This window comes from Amphibalanus amphitrite, unplaced genomic scaffold (genome assembly GCF_019059575.1).
Source record: "Amphibalanus amphitrite isolate SeventyFive unplaced genomic scaffold, NRLGWU_Aamphi_draft 001061F_arrow, whole genome shotgun sequence".
Lineage (NCBI taxonomy): Eukaryota > Metazoa > Arthropoda > Thecostraca > Balanomorpha > Balanidae > Amphibalanus > Amphibalanus amphitrite.
The window spans coordinates 69,286-86,325 of record NW_024882555.1 but is presented as its reverse complement, the minus strand read 5'-3'; the positions used below and the strand labels follow the sequence as shown (position 1 = coordinate 86,325).

Sequence of the window (17,040 nt, the reverse complement as noted above, 5' to 3'; positions counted from 1 at the left end):
TTGACCTTGTGGCTAATCACCCGTTTCCAAATTTGTAAGAGCTCGATCCTTCCCACTATGCCCACAACAGAACGTTTCATAGCTTTAGTGTGTATTCTAAATTAAACACGTTGAATTTAAATACAGTCTAATTCATGTTCCAAGTCAAGAAGCTAATTCAACAGAATACCAATAATATATGACTTATGCCTAACTGGGTAATTTGTTAACTTTGTCTTTGACAGGTTCGCACAGAAACTAACAGCTTCATTATTAACCCGCTATGTGGCGCAGCCTTACCAGCTCACATCACTGTAAAAGAGACTGAAACCACGCCTTGAACTCCTCTCATAAACCCAACTGAACGTCACTGTTGAATGAACATACTCGTAAACACACTGAGAATCCCATTGTAATCCTAGTCTGCAAATGGTAAGCTGGAGATCCTGACAATGACATATACGCACTCGTGAATTTTTAGCTAAACCTCGATCACCTATAACGCAGCTTAGCCGGTAGTAAGACCCTAAGAACAAAACCGCAATACAGCTTTGCACCAATAATTTCTGGCGATCGCGGAGAGTGGAGACCACAACTAGAATTGTCTGGACCTATATTGTATAATACCTATATTGTATAAATCAAAGCAATTTGCTATTAGCTTGGCAACGACCATTGGAGAGATCGGGCAAGGCGTGAACCAGGGGGGGGGGATATAGGATCAGGAAGAGCAGACTTTCGAACATTCAGATTGAACACTCACATTAGCAGCTGGAGTGTGACGTCAACCTCGGCAGTTGCACTTGCGTCCTTTCTCGTCGACGGCTGCTGTCCTGCGTCTCCATCACTCGAGGCACTAGCAGAGAACTGGAGCAGAACGATTGCAGCGATGCGGCTGAACTGGCCCGTCTCCCGGCGGCATGGCTTCTCGGGCGCGGTGATCCCGACGCGACTGCGGCGGTCCCACTGACTCGGTCCTCCCGTCCCGGTCTCACTGTCTCGGTCTGACTGCTCCGGTCTAACTGATCCCGAAGTAAAGCGGTCCCTTTTTTATAGTTGGGTCGGGGTGGCGTCGCCCTCTCCTGACATGGTTCCGGGTGCTGGCTCCGATTCAGGTGCACTTCTTTGTCTTCTTACTGCGGTGGTTTGAGGGTGTGCTCGGTTTTGCATTTGCAACGGCCTCTCCAAAATACGGTTGCACTGAATGTGAAAACATTTAAATAGGCATAAGATGGCACAATTCTTCGGTTCCAGTCTTCATCGGCGAACGATGCCCGTTATTGTTGATCTGCGCTTGTTCCTGATAAAGCGGCTTGAAATCGAAATGCTTGTTTATAGTAGGCAGCCCGCAACGAATTATCCCTTGGTAATGTTGTCTCTAGTTTCCGTTACACTTGCTCACTCACTCGTACTCTAGGTGCTGTACAGTGGGTCTATTTAAGATCTCCAGAGCCACCACGTGGCGCTACGGTCGGGGTAGGGCGAGTCCAAATCCCGAGGGAAGTGAGGTCACCGGTCATTGTGGGGGAAGGAGGGAGGGGGAGTGACGCGGTATATGGGGCGTGCGTAGCGCCGGGCAGGGCCGCGCCGCCCGCCACTGCGCCGAGGCTGAGGGGAGGGGATGATGGTTGCGGGTGCGTTCACTCCGGTATGGTGGTATCCTGTTCATGTGGAACCGGCAAGAATGCGACTGAAGGGAATCATTATCTCAAACAAACGGGCAAGCCAGAGGCACCGTCAGTTCCAGCCAAAATGTTGAACAATGATAATTGAAATCTGGGACGTATTCATAGCATGCAACTGTTCAGTCGATAGTTGCATGATGCTTTTCATGATGCATGATGAGGCTTTTCCAAACTGTTATTTGAGTTAGATATTTTTCATTTGGCACGTTCAGTTTTGGTGGGTTTTATCGGGTCGAAAAGAAGCATAAAAGAAAAATGTTGAAACGGCTCCAGACAAATGACCAAAAATATTTTTCTTTAAAAATGAAACTTAGCTGAACATTGATAAGCGATAATTTTGACTTTTGGAGAGGATAACGGGGAAAGATATTGGGGAAACATGTCATCGTGCTTATCTGTGTTGCAATAGAAGGAAAGGTTTTGGTTCGTGTCTAGATAAAAACGGACCCGGGAGTGGGGCTCGAACTCACGACATCGCATTCAGCTCACAGGTTACCCAACCTCAACGCTACGAGCACCTATCGCCCTGCGCAGCTTACTCAGTGTTTCGGCTAAAGTTCGGCCAAGGTGTCTGACGTCTGTCAATGTCACGAGGCGAAACCCCAAGGTTAATGTCCGTCCCGGTAGCTCGGTCGGTAGAGCGTTGGACTCCATGTGCCATATGGTGAGAGCGCACGTCCCGGTTGAAAAAGTCCGGGTTCGAAACGCGGCGTGTGCTTGACGTTTTTGAGCGGCTCTTGACGGGTATGGCTGTGGTTGGTGGCAGGCCGCTGCCAGGCGAAGTCAGTGAGGGGACCGGCCGTGCGCGGCTATGTGCGCACGTTAAAATTTGGACTCTAAATTCTGCCATAGACCAGGAATTGCTTGATCGGAGGGTAGAGAGCAGGGTCAACGCAACAAGCTCAGCTTAGCGGGGACTTTGTCCTTGTAATTCCTTTCTTTCAAAAGGCCCGGGCCAAATTTATATTAAAAAAAGGGGGAGCCGAACCAGGTTGGGCCGGGTTGAACCCGGTTGGACCGGTGTCTTACACGCAATCGTGGTCAGACAAAACAGAGGCTAATTTCGGGTCAAGTATTTTTATTAACTGATCTTATTGTTTTTAGCTTACACGTATAATAACTTTTAGCTTTTTAGCTCCAGACTTCATGCACAAAAATGTGGCGTCGTTCACTTTTCCTCATCTTCTCTTAGCGACTTGATTTGACCTTTTGTCTTACCAGCCAAAAAAAAAAAAATCACCTGCGTGATAATTACCTATTTGCCAAAGGGCGTTCTACGCATGAAACACCAGCCGGTCAAAAAACTGGCGAACGATACGATCTTTCTATTGCTTGAATTATATTCAATGAACATTTCAGGAGACATAAATAATCTTAATCCTTATAGCTACTGGGCGCCCGGAGCATTCGCTTGCATTCCATTGCCAGCTGCATTACCAACATCACATTTGCATTACTTTGGGTTCACCATAGTTGACTTGACAGAGCCGGCCACAGCAAGCCCATGCCTCATTATCCTTTCCGTCCAAGCAGCCAACTGCCAAGCTAACCGGCCGCCCGGTCCACCACCGCGATATGGAACAACGCTGGAGTGCGCCATTTGCCTGCGGCAGTGCCCCACCGCGCCGGGGCTGTTTGACAGGTCACCCGCACCGTGACCTCGCCAACCGCCCCCCCCCCCCCCCTCCGCCCACCTCCCCAACGGGCTCAGCTCGGTAGTGACCTCTCCTTGAATCTCACATGGACTCGACTGAGGCTCAACGCCATCTAGTTGCGTCTGGAGATCCTTACTAGATCCACTGTACCTCTTGTTCAGATGCTCCTCCGCCACAAGGACTTGCTTTTCGAGCTCACGAGCTGCTAGCGCAATGACTTCCTCTGGATATATTAAGACAGTCTATATTCCAAAAACGTCCTTGTTGCACTGGTCGTTGCTGGAATGCTATATGGTGGGGTCAGGCGATAAAACTGTTGCGACTTTCGGATTGCTTGGTGATCAAGTTGATCTGAACTGCAGCTTTGTGCAACGTCCAGTATTGAGTCGATTTTTTTTTTGCATAACTGCATTCTTGCATGGCTTTATCATATTCCCTTCCGGTTGGTGCTGCCCTCAAGTGACGACGTCCGTAACGAACGGTGACCCGCTAGGTCACCGCGTCTCTTTCTTCCGCGTTACCTCGCTCTGTGCTGCTGTCCTTTCTAAATTATGGGCGGCCGGTGTCGATAGGGACGTGGGACACGGGAAAACAAAGGAAAGGGTCTCTACGGAACGCGGCCAGCGTGTCCGGATCGGGCAGTAGTCGGTCGTGCCAGGATTTAAAGTTTACAGCTAATAGTAAACTAATAGAAAAGATGTAGCCCGCTACAGTACACTTTTGACGTGGACACCTTGAATATGGGTGATATTGCATTCTCGGCTCTGTGTGTCCACGAGCATTACTCTTTCTCGTGTTTCTTTGCGCCTGTCAGACCCTTGTTCCTTCTGCCATACGTGCCGAGCGTTATGTTGGTTTTCTACGTTTCTTTCAGTAATCTTTCATTGCACTCCTTTTTTATTTTTCCTTTGTGTCTCTCCTTACCTCTGTCTTCTGTGTGTCTGGCCATCCTTGACCCTCTCCCGCACGCCTGATCGCCTTTCTCTCTGCCGTTAGATCCACGAGTCGGGCGGCGAGCGTGCGGTGACCCGCACCACGCGGGAGCAGGCCGGCGACAAACTCTGCAAGGAAACCGTACAGCGGGAGGTGCGGAGGAAGGTGCGCAGCGCCCCGACACCCAACTCCAGGCTCAGTGAGTGGGGAGAGAGGGAGGGAGGGGAGGGAGAGCATGGGAGGAAGGTGCGCAGCGCGCCCACACCCAACTCCAGACTCAGTAAGTGGGAGAGAGGGAGGGAGGGAGGGGAGAGAGCATGGGAGGAAGGTGCGCAGTGCGCCCACACCAAACTCCAGGCTGAGTGAGTGGGGAGAGAGGGAGGGAGAGGAGAGAGCATGGGAGGAAGGTGCGCAGTGCGCCCACACCCAACTCCAGGCTGAGTGAGTGGGGAGAGGGAGAGAGGGCATGTCGATGATATAAATATATTAATGTTTACTGTGGTGACTGCTGCTCCTTCCTAGATTGCTGGCCACGCCGGGGACACTTTCCAACTTTTGATATTGAACCTGTATCTGTATACCAGAGTGTTACCAGTGTTGTGGCCCATAGCCTTAACAGTGGCCTCAGCAACCCGTGGCGCGGTGATGCTGCGTCTGGTTGGGCCGTCCCTTATGATGCCTTAGTGCCGTCGCTTGATCCCGTGATGTCGTGATGATAGTCTCCTAAGCTTACCGGGTGTCCTGTCTGTGTTTCAGTGTCGTTCCTGAGCAAGCAGTCGTCCCGCCGCTCCATATGCAGTGACGGCGTGCTGAGATGGCTGGAGTCGCAGGCCGACGAGACCTACCTCAAGGTGGAGGGAGAGGGTAAGGAGGGGAGGAAAGGGGCTGGAGACTCCAGCAACTAGCTGGAGTCGCAGGCCGACGAGACCTACCTCAAGGTGGAGGGAGAGGGTAAGGAGGGAGAGGGAAAGGGGCTAGGAAAGGGGAGGGGGCAACTGGCTGGAGTCGCAGACTGATGGGACCTACCTCCAAGTGGAAGGACAGCGTAAGGAGGGAAAGGGCTGACTGGACGTCAGGCTGATTGTCTAGGATAAGTGAGCTGGGATGAAGGCCGTCGAATGTGGTTGCGGAACAGCTGAGTGTCCGACTTTCTGCACCAATACGAGCAGCTAGTGTGGGATCATTCTACGCTGCGTAACAAAATACAGAGCTAAAAGGAAACTAGACGTCCAATCCGTACCTGCCAGATATTGCTCTTCCTGTCATTCGTGTTCATTATGTTCGTTCATCTCCCCTCTCTCCATCTTCACCGTTTCGTATGTTTTTTACTTGTGTCGCCCTTTACACTCTGATCCATGCCTGTCACACTCTGTTTCCTCTCTCTGGCCGGCAGAGACGGACGTGTTTGAATTTCTGCGCCGTGAGTTTCCGTACGTGCGGGTCTCGGAGGAGACCAAGCGGAAGCTGCTGACCCAGTACCGCCAGCAGATGAGGTACATCATGCACCTGGTCGAGCCCACAGAGACCCGACACTACAAACTCAAGGTGAGTGAGGACCAGACACTACAAACTGAAGGTGAGTGAGGGCCAGACACTACACACTTGAAGGTAAAGAAAGACCAGACAATACACACCGAACGAAGGTAACTAGAGATCAGACAATGCTTATTGAAACTAAATGTAAGACCAGACACTACACACTGATGGTAAATTTGGGACAAGGTACTTCAAACTGAAGGTGAGCGGGGACAAGGCAACTAAAACTGAGTTTAAACGCCGTCCAGACGTAATTAGGACATTGACGCTTGCCAGTAGCACATTGGACGCCAATGCCCTTTCCAAACCAGGCGCCTTACAACCACAATAAATGCCATCATTATCATATTATTCACTAGTGTCTGCATCGACTACCAACAACATCGTCATCGTCATAGTCATATTGACACAGCAGCACTCGTGCTTAATACTTCTATCTCCCTCGTAATCGGCGGCATATGCAGTGAAATGAACTTAAGTTCCTCCTCCCCCGGCAGCCGCTTACGTGGACGTCTGGGCAGACGCCACCCTGCAATCCCCCTGTCTGTGGCTCCTGCTGACGCTAAATCTACCTCCTGTGGTTCCTGCTGACGTTATGTCCTTTGACAGCGTCAGGACATGCTGCAGCGTATGTTGACTGTAATTATTCTCATCCGGCAGCGTCAGGATATGCTGTAGCGTATGTTGAGTGTTGACTGTTCTTCTCCCTCCTTCCACAGCGTCAGGACGTGCTGCAGCGTCAGGCGCTGCTGACGGACATCATCCGGCAGCAGCGGGAGCACGACCAGCGCTTCCGGAGACTCCGCACCGCCCGGCTACAGGCCATCAAACGCAGGTGGGTCGTCGATCACAGGCGACGAGTGGTCTCTGAATCACACACAAGATGATGGACCATATTGCTGGTTAGCAGTGTTGATTCGTATATCGCTGACATGCTCATACCCTGATCCTCTTTGTTCGTCTTACCTCTACGTAAGTCGTCCCTTCCCGTATAATTTGGCTCTCATCTGACCAGAGCCTCTTCTCGAAATATCTGTCAGTTTTTTATATTCCTCCGCGCACCGCTCTCTGGCCGTCTCTAACTGCCGTCCTCTCCTCCATCAGGAACGCGCCGCGGGACGCCAAGATATCGTGTCTGCGCGCTCAGCGGTTCGTCGACTCGTTCAAACAGCAGTTCGAGTCGCGCTCTGCGCTCAACAGGAGCCGGGAGGAGCTGGTGAGTGTGTAGCGGGGCCCAGCTGCAAGATAATTATTTGTTTGTTGTTTTGCGAGGCTGGTCAGTCACTGGGGCATATAGGCTGCTACAACTGTACGGTGATGGGTCATTGGGTTATGGGCATTCAAAGAGGATAATTTACTCAGGTTGGCTGCCCGAGGCTCTCTCTCAACCCGGTTGGGACCCCCCCCCCCCTATTAAACATATTTTTTACGGTGTAACATCAGAACACGCTTGACATTACGGCAACTGCACGGAGGCGGATATCTCCCACTGGATATAACCCATTCATGCTTCCATACAATCATCCTTCACCCATTCACATCCCTTGCATACAGATAAAATGTCAGATTTCCAGTCTGATCCCTCCCTATTTTCCTAACTTCCCCCAGTGGTGTACAGAAGCTCGTTAAATGTAAGCACACTAAGTGTTAAACCCATGACATCGCCAAAGATGACAAAAAAAAAAAAACAGGTCCCGAAACCATTCAGGTCACTGCAACACAATTACATCTCGCCGAGCGTTTAAAATCCTTCCCCCCAAAAAAAGTCCTTAAAATCCCATAGCTTCCACTGCCAAACCAATGAATCTAATAAATGTCTCGTTCAGTGGTGGCATATGTTTGACGCACACGGCATCATCCGTCTTGGCTGGTCATCCCCGTCTCCGTCACTGACCAGTGCACACGCCTGCGGAGGCCTAAAACCCTAACATCAAACGCCACAGTCACATGACCGACGCGAGACGGACTAAGGGTGCGTGGCGGCACAATGTAAGCGAGTGCCGCCGCCGTCTTAGTGCCGGCATGTGATGGGCCTAACCCGCACGTCGCCGGTGGCGCGGCCGTGCCCTACCTATCCCCCGGGTCATAAAACTGTCAGTTAGGTTCCGCAGGTAACACTACACTGTGGGTTCTATGAGGGACATAACCTATCCTTTTTGCCGGAGTGAGATTTTAATGCAGGCCGGATTTCCCTGCTTTGTAGAGGGTCCAACCCTCCTTCCGAATCACTCCGGGTGGCCGAAATTTAACGACGACTCAGCTACTTCGCCCCGTGGTGCCCTTACCGCGCCAAACCACGCCCGTGGGGTATTCCATCTTCCCACACCCCCCGGGTCCCTTCCCGCCCAGGGGTCTTGGAGCAGCCGGACCTATCTGCCACTACCCCGCATCTGGCCGGAGGGAGTACTTAGTGCACCTTTCTGGAGCCCTCCCTCTTCCAGGATCTTGAGACAATAATATTGCATCTTTCTGATACGCTAGTCTCCCCCCCCCCCCTCGGGACGCCACCCGAGCCTCTACAGTCTACACGGCCTTCGGGTTACCGCCCTTCCCTGGACCCCGATATCCCGGCCGTCCCCTCCCTAAACTGCCGTCGCAGACCCTACTCGAAATGACCAACGCGCGCCCATGGCTACGTGGCTGTTCACGACGTGGCCAGTGTCGGTTCGCAGCACTCACATGGTTCGCACGCGTGGTATGTAATGTTACCTGGTCGGCCCCGGAACTCAAGCCGGTTTCCCGCGCCCTCCAGGCGCAATATCCTTCCTGTACCTCCCTGAATGTCTTCCCGCGCTATACCTGCGCAATAATTAGCAGCGTGACCAGGTCCTACCCAATTCCGTTCTCGTGACCTGCTGGTGAGCGGTTTCCTGCGGTGGACTCCGTTCCGCAGGACACGCCGGATACATCCTAACTTTTTATCACCGGAGTGGGGAGTTAGAGGCGGGTGGGATGCTTCCTGCCTGAGGGGTATACCGATCCATGCCGATCGACCCTCGCTTTAGAACCACTCCGGCGGCCGAAATGTTGACGAACGGGTGAACAATCCCGTACGGTGGCTCTCTCCGCGACAATCCACGTTCGTGAGACGCTGTGCCCTCACGCAATACCGGGGAAAACTCACACCCTGAATCGAACATTCATGCATGAGAACCTCCCGTAATCGAGCAACACTTTCTGTGTCCCTCGGAACTGGTCATTGGGGAGATATAAGATCTGAAAGGCACCGTTCTGGCACCTCCCCAAAGCCAGGTGGTGCGACGGCCTGTACACTCATCGTGAATGCTCCGTCGCACCCCACCGGTTTCCCGCCTGAGTTATCAGGACTTATATATCATATGAATCTTAGCCGAGACCAAGACACGGCTATTTATTTTGCCCGACTTACGACGTGCCACCGGCCTGGGGCATCGAACGAGAGCAACCATACAAGAACAAAGCATGCTGCACGCGTCGCCCGGAATCACCACCACTGAACGGACCGATAATGAAACCTTAAATACGAGCCCTTAAAAAAACGATACCTCCAAACATGAATACGCGCACTCCCGGCGTCGAACCGTCCTTTGAACTGCAAACCACCAACCAATATCTCCTCAGCGCCTACTTCCATAGTGCCTACATCCACTGCAACATGCTTCCAGTAACCCTGCAATGACCTGGTTCCCCTGAACCGACCTCCATACCTACTTATTTCCCTTGCCACTTATTTACCGCATCAGACCAGTTTCCAGATCACCAGATCACTAGATCCAATCACCAGATCTTTCTCCGACCAAACCTATTCAGAAAGCAGTATTCCCTCTATAACCTAGCTGTTTTAATCTACCGTTCCGGAACAAACCAATCGCTAAAATTAAGCACCTCTAAATCGCCAACGTTAAGCCCCTTACCACTGATGCTTTAACCAATAATCCTATTTGTACGTTTAAAATGAACTTCGGCCCAAATGCCATCAGATCAATCATAACTACACATTTAATCTTTCAACCCAGACAAATACCCGTCCCTGTTTCCCCATCACCCGTAAGTGTAAACAGCCGTGTCGATGAACATAACGTACACGGGGGTACGACACGCATAGACTGGCCTCGCAGCCCCGAATTATTCCCTAATATAGTACCTCTTAATTAGATACGATTTATTTTAATTCCTTTCCTCCAGTTTTACCGATAAGCATTTTCTAGTGCGACAAAAGACCGTGTTCTAATTTCGACAAACCAGGTAACTCTGACAAAGCATTAACTCAAACCATTTGTAAAAGAAAAACATTGTCCTACTTAAACAATTGGAAGTTGTAAGCGATGCCTGACCCTATTTCAACCATCCGTAATGTTTATGTCAATCCGGGTATAATTGTTAATGACTCGACGGTCCGGGTAATGATAGCCGCTCTCAGTGGACCACAGGTCACCTCTGACTGGGGGTTCGGCTGAGCCATTGTCATCCTGCACCCCGGCGCGGTGCGAGCAGCGAGGGTCACCCGCCGATCCCCTGATCATTAGCGCGGCCGAGCCCGTCCGGCCCGGGCGTCGCCGCGCCCGCGGGTTGGGGGCCCGTCCTCCCCACGCGTCCCGAGACAGCACCTCCTCCGTGACGTCACATACGCAGCAAACCCGGCGACACAATCTCGGATTACCGACTGACGACATGAAACGCGTGTTGGGGGCCATGAATGGGAGAGAGAGGGGGAGGGGGAGAGAGAGAGAGAGAGAGAGAGAGAGAGAGAGAGAGAGAGAGAGAGAGAGAGAGAGAGAGAGAGAGAGAGAGAGAGAGAGAGAGAGAGAGAAAGAAAGTGAGAGGGAGAGAGGGAGAAGGGAGGGAGAGAGAAGAGAGAGAAGAGAGAAAGACATACAGACAGACAGACAGACAGACAGACAGACAGACTGACTGACAGACCGACGTACCAACAGACCATCAGACCGTGAACGACAAACCGACAAACTGACAGGCCGACAAGCCGACAGAGCGACTGGCCGACACTCAGAGACTGCATTAACGATCACTCGGAGAAGACTGATAGGAAAGGTGGAATGTCGATAGATCACATTCTTACACGCGTCGCATCCATGCTCCGTCTTCAGTCGGTGCTCTACCACCGCGTCGAGTGATCGTGTGCCGCCGTCGGACCTAGCGCCCCATCCCCGTTTCCCTGTGAACCCGCGCTGGACGGCCAGTGGCACGCGTTAATTGCTCTAGCCGCCGCAGGACCGGCGGCCGGGACCGACCGGGTGCCCAAAGATGGCCGCTTCTTCCGACCGGCGCCGGCCCCCCACCGCCGGCGGGTCACCGTCTGATCAGCCGCCAGGTAACCCCTCCCCACGAGCGGGACACCCCCTCCTTCACACACATTCCTGGGGATTAGCCGGGTCGGCCGCCGCAGCCGGCTGATGGGTCCAGACGGCGCGGGCAGGGACATTTAAATTGGTTATAAACGGTATTGATATCGTCGTTAATTGTCGGAGATAATGAGCGGCGTTCGTGCAAATTTAAAATTAAGCTTAGCAAAATCGTTCTGGCCACACTCGATCAGAATCGTGAAATCAAATGACGATTATGGGGTATATTGCCGGAAATACAAACCAGGTAACGTTAACTGCTAGGTAGAGCATGTTAATTTCACATGTAGGTCACATTTCAATGAAATGAAAGTGGAGCGGAAAAATGCCGGCCATTAAAGTATAATTCAAATCACAACAGATTCGTCAAGTCACTAAGCTCATCTCGGGCTTACATTAATTTACGTCAAATTTGACTGGCTTTTGCTCGAGCTCGGGCACTCAACCCGCCGGAAATGACAATTTCGGAAATGAAAATTTGTTGGTCGTTAATGACTTATGGGCTTTGTTTCGCATATTTACCAACCCTGAAACCTAGAAGACACTCGTCGTTCAGCACTGAGTTATGCTTCATACTGAATGAAGTTACGCATGGGTTTCTGGGGCTAAAACGCTCAAAACTTATCGTTACGCTAATTCGCAGATAGTGAGAAATAAACAATGTTTACCGGACATTGAATCGATCGAGTATATACTGCAACGTACGTCGATTTGCACTGCATCAAAATTAATTGAATCTCATCGTGCTAAATAATAAAATATCGTGATAAATACTAAATCGTGCTGAATAATTAAATAATAAATCCGGCCACATAATTACGAAAAAACCTGACAGTACTACTGACGCAAATGCCTGTTTACTTTGACGGTTTCGAATCAGAGCTCTATCAAATAACAACCACGAGGACAACAACAACCCAGTATGATGTAGTGTGACCTCCCACCGGTGCCTGTGATCCGAAAAAAAAAAACATGCCGACGTGTGAGCGGTGTCAGAAACGATGTTCTGCTCGGCCCTCCCATTCTCTCCGAAGTCCGAATTCTCTCGTTCTCTCCTTCAGCACTTTCATCTCGTCAAGTTAATCCATTCATGTTTCCCTCCCAAATAGCCCCAACAGATGTGAGTACTTTTTCAAGATATATTCAGCCAAAACGAAGGAAGAGAAACTAGCAGTGAAACGACAGAGTTTTCAAAGATAAGCAAAACTAGACTTAAACTAGCCATAAACCATAGTGAACTGAGCCGATCCCCCAAAACAGAGTGCCAGATTACCTATGTCAACTTTAAACTAAATAGCTACTGCATAAAGTGCCGTCCTTTGAGTCTGCAACTGAATATTAGACAATAGACAACCGGCTGGAGTAACCGAGACGAACGTAGCTGAGCATCACACGCATTTTGAAGAAAGTTCTACAGCCTTTCGCGTAATGAAGGCCAAAATTCGTCCCAATGGTCCGTCACTCTGATGCGCCCGGGCGCTCACATTTACACTCAGCACGCACACATTCAAGACCAGTCCTACCCCGCTTTAGACAAGATTGCCAATTTAAGTCTGTTAATTGAAAAGATGAAACATATCCCAACCACCCCTTTTTGATACTCTACAGCAAGGCGCAATGCCGTTAACTCATTCAACAATTACACGCTCACACATACGTACATAACATGTCCCAGCCACTTCCATTTTTGATATCCGGATCAAGGCACAATGCCACCCAATCATACAACAAGTTCCCACGCTCACGCATACGTACAGACTTCCCCCCCCCCCCAAACGGGCCTAAATAAAATTACATCCCCGGGCGAGAGAAAAGCCGGGGCAGCAGGCGGGGCACATCGGGGAAGGATTGTGATAGGAAAGCAGCTTCATGACCTCCAGTGCCGACCTACCGCTTAGCTGTTGGCTGTGGACGACAGGGCTGACGGCCGGCTGGTAGCAGATTTATCGGCGGGCGGGCGGCACAGCGACGACGGACGGGTGGCAGAGTTGGCGGCAGCCTGCGGAGCGGTGGTGGCGGGCGGCAGAACGGCGGAGCGGCGCAGAGTCCTCCAGTGGCAGGCAGTCCTCCATCCTCCTCCTCCAGAACTATCACCGCCGACTCCTCCTCTCAAACTCTCCTCTCCGCTCGAACTCACTCCCTCCATCGCCTGTCCTTCTCCATCCTGCCGCTACAAACTGACTGTCTCGCCCACCTCTGATCTCCACTTCCCAGCTCTCCAACTCCAACTGAACTGCCGCCTGTCAGCGTCCCCAACGCCTCCGACTCTCCAACTGACTCTCTATCCTCAAAATCCTAAAAGTTTTGCTGGAGCTCCATCTGCCTCGGGCTGTCTCTAGAGTTGCTGTCTTCGCTCCGCCTCTTTCTTCCGAGTTCTGCTGCTCTCTGAATTTCCAGTAAGGGCCAATTTTCCAGGTCTTCTGTCCGTCTAACTAGTCTTCTGTATTTTCTGCTGAGCCTGGTTGCCGAAAGGGTGAGATTCCTATTAAATTTAACGTTATGTTGGGCCGAAACGTATGCGTTTTTCCGCTGTGCAGCCTCCGGCGTGCCGTTTCCATGGTGACTGCTATCCTCTCTGGGTGCTCCTCCTCCCTTCAAATATTCTGGCGCCGATAGGTGAATTTGAATCTTCTGCCCCTCGTAGCCTCCGGCCAGGTTTGCCAGCGTGGGAAGATGGGCCCGGGAATGCGGATGTGCCGTGCCATGCTGGAATTTGGATGTTGTTACTCTGTCCCAGTTTCACGATGCTGATTGTCGGCGCCAGTCTCGGCACATCCTGGAAATGTGCTATTTCGAGCCGTGTTTTGAAGAAATTGCCTTTGAAGTGTGATACCGGTGGTCAATTTGGTCCCGGGCGCCCCGGCCTCCCGCTGCCGCAGCGGCGCTGTCGTGTCCTGTTTCCCAGGCTGACGGTGTCCGTTCGCCGCGCGTAGGAGGCTGCGTGCCCTTGTTCGTCCGTCCCCCCCCCCCTGACCGGGGTTGGGACCCATTGCTGGACCCTTCCACGGTCAGCGGCGGTGAGACGGCTCTGTAAGGGCCGCAGGATAATGGCGTTTGGCGGCGCAGTCTCAGATCCGTGTTTGTCCTGCCGTCCGGTGTCGGCCAGATGGTCGGCGGGTCAGCGGTGTCCGGTCGCCGGCGCGCTGCTGTTATGAAGGATGAATTTGGGAACGGGTTGATTTGGGGAGGGAAAATGAAACGCACCAGCGTTACAAGTGAACCTCCCCACCCAATCGCGAGCAAACGGACGAACGAGTCTGGATGAGCTTACACACTCATATCTTGCGGACGCTCGTCGTTCCCCTCGTTTATTGTATCACTCATTCACTCACTTACTCAGTGGTCGCTCATTCACTCTTTTCGTTTAGTTTCGCTTACTTTCGTTAGTTTCGGTTCTTTTGGAGGAGCTGAGACTTACCAAGTAAACGATTATTGAGGCGGCACAACGTTTTTTTTTTTTATTCAGGCCTCCCTCCGACGGGCATTTGTGGCCCAATTACAGGAGGGCTCCTCCTCCTCCTGGCCCTTGTTCCCGCACCCCCCCCCCCCCCCCAGGCTACGGCTGAAGTGGGAGCCTACCCCACACCTGGTGACGCAGCCGGGGACGACGCCCGCGGAACGGGCGGAACCGGGAATCGAACCCGAAACCCGGCACCGTCCGCACCGCGGGTCGACGCCTTAACCGACTGCGCCAACAGGGCCGCCAGCAGCCTTGAATTATCCGGCCTTTACGGTAAAGATGGTCTCTGCTGACTCGTCGTTTTCCACCCTCATCTTCCTCTCCCTCCCAGTCATCCAGCTGCAGAAGGCCCTGACATCCTGCCTGGATCCTAACTGACGCTCACTCCCTCCGCAGCTGATGAAGGCCGTGTTTGAGGAGATGCTGGAGATCCAGCGGCACCGGCTGCGCTCCGTTCGCGCCTTCGAAAAGCGCGCCATCCGAGAGTTCTACGGTCAGGACGGCTACACGGCCGAGCTAAACCGCATGCACCAGTTCTACGAGGCCAATTTCCGAGACCTCGCCCAGATGCTGTCTCGGGAGAAGAACGACTTAGCCCTGGCAGAGAAGGAGCAGACGAAACTAGCCGACCGGATCAAACGCGAGTTCCGCGACTATATGGAGGCGGACGTGAGGAGTCTGAACGACAAGGTGGTGACGAGCTGGCAGCCGCAGTACAGGTGAGAGGGGAGGGAGAGAGAGAGTTATGGAGGAGGGAGGGAATGAAGGGATTAGTGACTCGGTTCCATGGTGGGAGGCTGGCGGAAGGTAGATAATGACACAACAAAAAGTCCGCTACACTTACCCATCCAAGATTTTGCCTAGTAAACAGAACTATATAGTTTTGCCTTTTTAGACATGTTGTGTAATCCTGCACCTTATGTTCTGTGTTAGACCATAATATGCCGTCATGTGACATCAACTCGCTGACATGACGTCACCTTGCGGACATTGTGACGTCACCTCACTATTATAGCATGTGATGTCACCTCGTTGACATTGCCACGTCACCATATCGCCATGTGACATCACTTGCTGGCATTGTGACGTCACCACACTGACCTGTGACGTCGCCATACTGACATTGTCACGTCGCCACCACACTGACGTATGGTGTCCCCGTTTTTTTTTTTTTTCAGGGAGCTGGACGCGGACAAAATTCGCAGCGACCTATACGAGGCCAACTGGAAATTCTGCGTCACCTAGAGGTTGGCCCTACTCTGACAACGTCTCTCGTCCCTCGTCTATCGTCTCTCGTCTCTCGTCTATCATTTCTCGTCTATCATCTTGCGTTGTATTTAGACATCTAATATTAGATGCTTCATAATTTCTTCGATTAGTGAATAGTGCTCTCCTAAATTGTTTAATAGTCCCAGTTCTGCCTCTATGACATACTTTCGCTTTTTAGTTGTCGTATTTTACTATGCTGTCCTTAGTCGCTTGAGTCGGCCCTCTGCAGGCCTGAGCGAATTGTTGTTATTCTAAATATGTAGGTAGTTTGTGATAAGATTCCTGCGTCCCACTATCCGTCACAATGTCCTCTCTCCCGTCTTGGTCTCCCCTGTCCTGCGTCTAGTCTGTGATCTCAACCACTGGAGTATCGTGTCCCAGACAGCCGGACGCACAGTCCGTCTCGCTGTACTGGGAGACCGGTGGTTTACTCCCTGGTGCGTTCCCTAGCGTCCCGTCTCTCAGGCGCGCGATCCGTGCGCCTCTCCGTGCATCTGTGAGGCTGAGCCGGTCCCTCCTGTCCAGTGGTGTTCTGTGATTCAGCGGACTGCAGCCGGCGCTACTCCCGGCTTTTCCTGTCTCCACTGCGGATGTGGTTGCCCCAGTTTTTTTTTTTTTTGCACGGGGAATTTCTGTCCTTTTGGTAGTGGCTAGTGCGCTCAAATGTCCTGTGATTTACGGGGTGTAGTGAATATGGGGAAAAACGAGCGAGTAACTACGAAGTGGAAATATGGCTGTGAAGTCTCAGGGTACCTTTTGATTTTTTTTGTGTGCTTTTTTCGTTATTGATCAGTGTTTTGTTTTCACATCATTTCATCAAGTGCCTGAGGAATTTTAGTAACTGAGAACATGTCTCACTTAACATAAGTGCTTTTACGAAATTAGATTCACTCCTGGATCTTAGCTCATTGATTAGGTGGATAAAACACAGAAAGCAATGACAGAGGGAAGGGATAATCCGAATTATGAGATTTGCTAACGTGAAGAGTTGTGATAGGAAGGGGACTCAAATTGTCATGTGCTATTTTTCTGCTATAAAAATACAATATTCAGACCTCCAGACTATCGAACTTTTTTCATTGTTGAGCCATCGTGAAAGACATGCGCAGATCATACTTCCTTTCTTGCATGCAACGCCTCGCACATAGTAGATAGCTTAGCAGTTTCACGCTCGCTTTTGTAGT

At 51.5% G+C, this 17,040-nt stretch overlaps 1 protein-coding gene across 2 annotated transcripts in view; it reads left to right on the top strand.

Annotated features, from left to right (window-relative positions):
* The window catches only part of LOC122369681 (centrosomal protein of 95 kDa-like), a 68,103-nt gene extending 51,182 nt beyond the window's left edge, over positions 1–16,921 (top strand). For both annotated transcript variants that reach the window (XM_043344603.1, XM_043344602.1), the window contains 7 exons: positions 4,316–4,451; positions 5,009–5,116; positions 5,646–5,797; positions 6,508–6,623; positions 6,893–7,004; positions 14,984–15,306; positions 15,766–16,921. In XM_043344603.1, coding sequence (XP_043200538.1) covers positions 4,316–4,451; positions 5,009–5,116; positions 5,646–5,797; positions 6,508–6,623; positions 6,893–7,004; positions 14,984–15,306; positions 15,766–15,832 — 1,014 coding nt within the window. In that variant the 3' untranslated portion in view covers positions 15,833–16,921. The remainder of the gene's footprint in view (positions 1–4,315; positions 4,452–5,008; positions 5,117–5,645; positions 5,798–6,507; positions 6,624–6,892; positions 7,005–14,983; positions 15,307–15,765) is intronic.
* The last annotated feature ends 119 nt before the right edge of the window (positions 16,922–17,040 follow it).